The 8,214-nt window shown below is 24.0% G+C and overlaps 2 protein-coding genes across 2 annotated transcripts; one reads left to right on the top strand and one right to left on the bottom strand.

Moving 5' to 3' along the window:
* Positions 1-1,431: 1,431 nt before the first annotated feature.
* Positions 1,432-2,652, top strand: LOC122501542. The gene is made up of 2 exons (XM_043611083.1): positions 1,432-2,045; positions 2,364-2,652. Exons 1-2 carry the CDS (start codon positions 1,432-1,434, stop codon positions 2,650-2,652), a joined length of 903 nt encoding a protein of 300 aa, XP_043467018.1.
* An 820-nt stretch (positions 2,653-3,472) lies between these two features.
* Positions 3,473-4,594, bottom strand: LOC122501541. Its single transcript, XM_043611082.1, has 2 exons — positions 4,350-4,594; positions 3,473-4,105 (listed from the first exon to the last, which is right to left on the bottom strand). The coding sequence occupies exons 1-2, from the start codon at positions 4,590-4,592 to the stop codon at positions 3,473-3,475; spliced, it is 876 nt and encodes a 291-aa protein (XP_043467017.1). The 5' UTR covers positions 4,593-4,594.
* Between the last annotated feature and the right edge of the window lie 3,620 nt (positions 4,595-8,214).

The raw sequence follows: 8,214 nt of genomic DNA, 5'->3' as shown, positions 1-8,214 counted from the left end.
TTTAAAACCTCATACGCAGGGACAAGGATTAAAAAAAAAAAGAAAAATTTTAAAAACGTCAAAGTGAAGCTACCAAAACGTGCGTTAACTAATTTTGATTTACTTAAAGTAGTAAAACGATTGAAAATTCCGCATTTTCGTGGAATTTTTATGCGCAATGAATTACCAATAATTGGTCCTAGAATGTATGAATCAGGGATAATAAATTTGGATGACAAAGATGGACCTGGAACTCATTGGTGTGCATATAAAAAAAATAAAAATAAAATTGTTTACTTTGATAGTTTTGGTAATTTATGTCCACCTTTGGATCTTATTCAATATTTTGGTGTTGATTATGTAATGTATAATCATGAAAATTATCAAAATTATGATACATATGTGTGTGGTCATTTATGTTTAAAATTTTTATGTAACCAATTAAATATTTGTGACATGTATTCTTTGTATATAAATAAATGACATTAATTTTATATTCAGTTACTTATTAGAAATCACAATGAACGATTCAATTATATTAACGTTATCTGGAAATACTTCCATTTTAGAAACTCAATACTTTCCACCAATCGAGTTATCACCATATAAATCTTATGTACTCGGACTTGTTGAGTTTCTTTCGTATAATTCGATACCTAATGTAGATGTTGGTAACAATAAGTTTTACGTAGGCAATGAAGTTTATTTTATGGCAACCGGAAGTTATGAAATAAGTGATATAAATAGAGATTTGCAAAAAATTTTGAAAATGCGCAATTGCAACATTAGTATTCAACCTAACAATAATACTTTAAAATGTATTATTTATTGTGACGATGAAATTAATTTTGAACCGAAAGATTCTATTGGTCGTTTATTAGGATTTTCCCATAGAAAATTAGAAGCTAAAGATTATCATGAATCAGATCAACCAGTGTCTATTATTAAAGTCAACTCTTTACGTATAGAATGTAACATAACTACAGGTGCATATATTAACGGTGAAAAAGTACATACAATTCATCAATTTTTCCCTATTGTTCCACCAGGATATAAGATAGTTGAAGTTCCAAATCACGTCATTTACTTACCAGTCTCTGTCAAAACAATAGACTATATTCAATTACGAATTGTTGATCAAGACGGACATTTAGTTAATTTTCGTGGTGAAACTATAACAATCAGATTACACATAAAGTCTGTTGAATAATGGGAATTGTTTATAATAATAATAATAATCGAAACAAGATTGGTTTTGGTTATAAAATACAAACACCATGTCACAAACAAATCAGTCAACGACAAACTGTCAAAAGATTAACACCTCAAAATTTAAAACTCCTGAAAAAATTAGGCCTGAAAATTGGAAAAAGAAGCAGAAGAGGTTAAAAAGATTTAAAATATTTTGTTCTTGTGTCTGTGTATTTGTGTATAGAACTATTATATTTTGCCATGGACGAGGAACTGTTAAATATTGAACAACCAATTATTTTTGATGAGTCAATTGCACATTATGAAGTGCACACTCAGCAGCCATACACCTCATCAACGTACAATAATAGTGACGAAATTCGAATCGCTGTACAGAATCAAGATCATTGTCTACTTCTGAGCAAAAGTTCAATTCATATCAGTGGAAAACTGTTGAAAACTGATGGAACGCCTGTAACACACACATCTCTGGTTTCTAATGGCGTTTGCCATTTATTTGAAGAAGCAAAATACGAACTCAATGGTGTAGAAATTGATAAAAATAAAAATGTAGCTATTACAAGCTTAATGAAAAATTACGTTTCTTTTGATGCTACTCAAAGCAAATTTCTTGAAAATGTTGGTTGGTTAGACTTTACTAATGATGCAACATTGACTAATGCACAAGGCTATTTCGATGTTTGTATTCCGTTAAATATGATTTTCGGCTTTGCTGAAGATTATAAAAAAATTGTTGTAAACGCTAAACATGAGCTCATTTTTACAAGATCAAGAATAGATTCAAATGTAGTTCGTCAAACTGCACCTATTGAAGAATATAAAATTGTCATTGAAAAAGTCGAATGGCTGTTACCGTATTTAAAATTATCAGATGCTCGAAAATTTAAATTATTAAAGTATATAGAAAAGGATCCGTCGATTTCAATTAGTTTTCGAACATGGGAATTATATGAGTATCCTTTATTACCATTAACGCAAAAACATATTTGGAGCGTAAAAACTTCAACGCAATTAGAGAAACCTAGATTTATTATATTAGGGTTTCAAACAAACAGGAAAAATAATACTACGCAAAATTCCAGTCATTTTGACCATTGTAACATTTCTGATGTAAAGCTATTTTTAAATTCGCAAAGTTATCCATATAGTAATATGAACCTTAATATTAATAGAAATCAATATTCTACTTTGTATGAAATGTACACTAATTTTCAAGATGTTTATTATGGAAAAGAATCTCAACCGCTTTTGACGAAAAAAGAATTTTTGCAATATGCTCCTTTAATTGTAATAGATTGCTCAAAACAAAATGAAGCACTAAAAAGTGGTCCTGTTGATATCCGTTTAGAATTTGAATCAAGAGAAAATTTTCCCCCTATCACTTCAGCATATTGTCTAATTTTGCATGACCGCATAGTTGAATATAAACCATTAAGTGGTATTGTAAGAAAGATTGTATAATTTTTTTAAACAAAAATTAATTAAATAATAATTATAATATCATATTTGAATATAGTTAAAGAAATGAGAAAAAGAATTTAACCATTTATTTATGTATCCAATTTGAAAAGTAAATCAAGCTTTGTAAATTAAAAAAAAATTTTTTTTAAGTAATTTATAATTTTTTATTTTTGTAAATAATAGTTGAATTTTAATAATTCTTAAAGATTAAAAAAATTAAAATTCAACTATTTTTTTTATTATAATAAAGTATTGAAAAAAATAATTGTTAAAATTGAAATTAGTGGAATATGTAAAATAAATCACATGTGAAAGAAATAAGAGAAAGAATTTTATCACTTACTGATGTATCAAATCACTTGGCCTTGTGAAGAATTTGTCGGCGGTCAGTTCCGTATACTCATAAGTCATACGATTAGTATAAATACTCTATTTTAAAAATTTATTCTGTAATTTTTTGAAACGAATATTATAAACAATAAAAGAATTTTTCTTTAACTAGTTGTCTTAATTTTTTTACCATTCCATTATTTTTTTCAGAAAAATATATATTAGTTAATATTTTATAAATAATTTAATTTAATTAAAAAAATTAATTTATTTTAACTCAATTTTTTCATAAATATTTTTTTTAAATTATCAATATTCTTTTTGAAAAATAAAGTTATTAATAATAATTTTACAAATTTAGTTAAAAATTAATATTTTTTTTAACAGCAATTATTTAAAAAAAATTTTTCCAGTAATAAACTTTTATTGATACATATTTATTTTATTATTATAAATTTTTTTGTAATATATAAGCATAGGTAGATTATTATTATAAGATTATCTCGTCTCTGTGACTCTCCTCTTCTTTGTCGTCCACAGCTGCCTCCGTCTTGTCGGTGTTCCCCTCCTTTTCATCTACCTCGTCTTCTTTTATGTCCATCGTTGTCTCTGTCTCTGTCTCGTCAGTGTTCCCCTCCTTTTCTTCGTCCACCTCGTCTTCTCCTACGTCCGAGTCCATGTCCCCTTCACTTCTTTCTCTAGCTTTGATTCCCTTCTTACAGCAGTCACACAAGTCTTCTTCTTCTTCTCTGGTTCTATTAGCATTATTTTCTCCTTGATTTTCATGCCTGGAAAAGCACTCTTCAATTGTAATCTCCAATTCATCACAATCCAGGTCCTGTAAACCGCAATCAAAATTGGGATAGATGAAGTAGCGCGGGATATGCAAATCAGGTTTCCTTTCTAAACGAAATGTTGAGTTGTTGATTTTGCAAACTTCAACAACTACATTCATAAATCGTAGATATGCCCTTTCATCATCCGTCTTGTCATAGAAGCAGTTATAGTTAGTCACTGCGATGGCCACCATTAAAATGTTTCTCAGCTTATGGACGTCCACATTTTCCGATAGCCATTCCGATGGAACATCCACAGCAATGTCAAATGCAGCATACGTACAATTCTAAAAAAAAATTAATTAGTTTCTTAAAAAATGATTACTTTTTTTCTATTATTTAATAACTTTTTTTTATTTAAAAATATTTAATTTATTTTTTAATAGCAATTAAACAACTTAATTTAATTAATTAAATAACAATTTTGATTTAATTTATTTTTAATTTATTATATTATATTAATGTTACAATAATTAACTATATTTATTAAAATTCTCTTATTTATTTATTTATTATTTACAGCCTACTTACTACTTCATTTGTTTGCAAAATCCTCTTAATAACAAATCCATACTGATTTTGACTGACCTCCCCTTTGATGTTATTAAAGGAAATAGTTGTCTTTCCTCGCGAGCTTAAAACTCTTCTTGCCAAATCTTTGGCTCGCATCGCAATTGAGACGATGCACAGCTGCTTAAAAGTGGATCCATTTGAGCATGCATATAGCCATTCTGATGGAGCCTCAATTCTGATGAAATGCCTCGTGTATGACATGTTTTTTTATCCTATAAATTAATTTAAAAATTTTAATTAAAGTTGTTAATTTTAATTGATTATTTTAAAAAAATTTAATTTTTAAAAAATTTTGAAGGAGTACAACATTTAATTTTATTAAAGAATAAATGAAACAAATTACTTTTAAAAAAAAATTTTAAACAGTAAATTTAAAAATTTTTTTTAATCAAAAATAATTTTTTTAAAATTAAATTTAAAAAATTTTTAATGAGAAATTAAAAAGTATTAAAATTCGATTAAATCAAAATAAAAAAATAAAAAAAATAAAATATTTTAAATTTAAAAAATTTTTTTAAAATTAAAAAAATTTAAATTAAAATAAAAAAATTAAATATGAATGCAAAATAAAAATTTTAAATAAAAAATTTTTTAAAAAATCGAATTTAAAAATTTGGAATTCACATAAATTTTTAAATTAAATTTAAAAAAATTTAATTTGATAAAAGCAAAATAAATGAAAATTAAATTTAAACTTAAAAATTTTTAAATTAAATTAAAAACTTTTTTAATTTTAAAGAGTAAATTAAAAAAATTTTTAAATCAAAAAAATTTTTTTTTAAATTAAATTAAAAAAAATTTTAAATCAAAAATAATTTTTTTTAGATTAAATTAAAAAAATTTTAAATCAAAAATAATTTTTTTAAATTAAATTAAAAAAAAAAAATTTAAATCAAAAATAATTTTATTAAATTAAATTTAAAAAATTTTAAATAAGAAAGTAACAAAATTAAAATTTGATTAAAGCAAAATAAAAGAGAATTAAAAATCAATTATTTAAAATTAAAGAAAATTTTTAAATTTTTAAATTAAAATTAAAAATTAAAAATGAATGAAAAATAAAAAATTTTAAATAAAAAATTTAAAAATTCGAATTTGAGAATTTGGAATTAACAAATTTTTTTCAAATTAAATTAAAAAAAATTAAATTTAATAAAGCCAAAATAAATGAAAAATTAAATTTAAACATTTAAAATTTTTAAAAATTAAATTAAAAACTTTTTTTTAATTAAGGTACATATAAAAAAATTAAAATTTTAAAATAAAGAAATTAAGTTTGATTAATGGAAAATAAAAATTAAAAAAATTAAATTTGATTAAAGCAAAATAAAAGAAAATTGAATTCAAACAATTTAAAATTTTAAAAATTTAATCTAAACACCTAAAAGAAAATTGAATTCAAACATTAAAATTTTAAAAAATTAAAATTATATTTTACATAAGTGAAATATATTCAAAATATTACGTATAATTAATTAAAAAAAATTTTAATTTATTTCTAAAAGAATTAAATGTTTAATAAATGAAATATTGTTTATTTATTGCTTATAATTAATTAATTAAAAGAAAATTTAAATAATTGAATATTGACTACAAATAATTAATTTAATTAATTATTATTATTACTAATTAAAATTTTTGAAAAATTAAATTTCAAATAAATTAAAATTTTTTTTTTGGAATATTGCTTGAAATTAATTAAAAACACTTACAATTATAAGAGATGTTGTTGAAGAAACACACACACTTTATTTAATCGCGATTAAATTTTTAAAAATTGTTAATAAAATTTTTTTTTAATTGTTTTACAATTTATGAAAATAAATAACAATCGTTATTAAAATTCACTATTAAAATTTTTTTAATTAATTATGGGTCACTTGTTTCACTCTATTTAAAATATATATTCATATATATATATTTTATTATTTGATTGTCACTTCTTTAACGAAGCTCCTTCTTAATCAAGCTCCTTTTTATACCCTGCCTTTGTTTAGAATATTTGAGACAGAGATAAGTATATGGATTGAAAGAAGAAGGTAGAGTGCGATAAGGTTCTCCCTCTGGGGGAGTAAGATGGGTGTTTCTTTCTTTATGAATATGATTATGTAATTTTCACCTTTGATTTAATTTAATTATTAATTTTTTGAAAACCCCAAGGTACAGTATTTGTACTTTTGGGTAAAAGCACTCTTTTATCATCATGCCAACTCAGAACTTTTTTCTTTTGTTTTATGGAATATAATTCATGCTTTTTACTTATTATGAAATGCTGTGATTTCATCAAGTTTTTGAAATTGAAAAGTGCTTTTTTATAATCACGAATTGTAATTTTTTTTAATGTTGAACCCTTTACTCCTTTCGCTTTTTTCTTTTCATTTTTATCACCAAAAATTTTGTAGGTATACAATTTTGAACGCAATCCTACAAATTCAGTAATAATTTTTCCATTGCATTCATCCTTCATTAGTCCTAAAATTTTTTTATTTGCTAATGGAATACCATAGATGTTATTTTGTGGGTAATCAGACGTGTCAAAAAGTCGTATATCTCTTTTAATAAAATCATAAAAATTTGTAACATGAAAATGGTAAATTAAACTATCTGTGTCCGTATAAAGTAATTTCGATTTTTCACCAAATGTTCTTTTAACATAATTGTAGTGAAAATCGTAAAGATATAATTTAGATATGTCTAAAATAGTGAATCCAACATAAATAGGTTTATTAATTTCAACTTGTAATTTATTAAGTTCTATAATAACTAAATTTTTATCAAATATATTACAGCTATGAAAATTTGGTTTACTGATAAGAGCTTTTGCTCCAAATCTACCTTCCCATTTTGTCACTATTCTAACATCCTTATGTTTTCTTACATTTTCCATAGTTTTTCCGAAAACCGAGTTATTCAGTAATTTATAAAAATTTTTTTCAAATGCATTAGTAGAGTGTTTTCTGAAATCCGTATTTAAATCAATATACTGTTTTAACCATTGTGATTGTTTAAACTTTAAAATTCTATGAACATTTTTTAATTTCATTCCTAATTGTAGGTAATATTTCAGATTTTTGTAATGAATTATATATTTTTCCTTCGAAAATAAATTAGTTATAAGTTTTGGTAATTTACTACCTGGAGGTACAAAATGTTCCGGGCATAAGGGCAAATCTTTGTGCAAATCATGCAATTCTGTAGGATATTCTAAATCCACTTCTAAAATATAACCATAAGGAGAATCATCCTCAATTTTAAAAACATCAAAGTCCAATATATTTTTTTCCCATTGAAAATCGGAAATAGGTAAAAATTCACACATTCCTGTACCGTATAAATTATTAATATCAAAATACATTATGTAGGATTCTTCAATATTTTCGTTAAAATCTGACCCCATAAATCTGTTGTTTGCTTTTGCATACCGATTTGAGCATTGAGAGACACCGCCTCTAATACCTTTCTCCAAAAAAAGCACCATATCTATATCAGTCAACAATTCCAATTCCACTTTTGTTAATTTTAGCATTGCATCAAATGCAAGCCCAGGTGCAGTATAATAATGTAAAGCATCTAGATTGTAAGCTGAAATACAAGTTTCTCGAAAATTTTCAAATATATCTGCTAAAAGTAAAACATCTGTTTTCAAATATAAATCCGAATAATCTCCTAAACTTTTTAAATTAAATGTGGTCCAAACATGACAAGCGTGAGTATAGACGTCTTCTGAAATTTGCGAATCATTCAATTTGGAATAAAATTCTTCTTTACGAGGCAATTGATTTTCTTGTAATTTTTCCCAATTATTAATATACTCATATGGGAA

This window comes from Leptopilina heterotoma, unplaced genomic scaffold (assembly GCF_015476425.1).
Source record: "Leptopilina heterotoma isolate Lh14 unplaced genomic scaffold, ASM1547642v1 Lhet_2105, whole genome shotgun sequence".
Lineage (NCBI taxonomy): Eukaryota > Metazoa > Arthropoda > Insecta > Hymenoptera > Figitidae > Leptopilina > Leptopilina heterotoma.
This window is presented reverse-complemented; position numbering and strand designations above follow the sequence as displayed.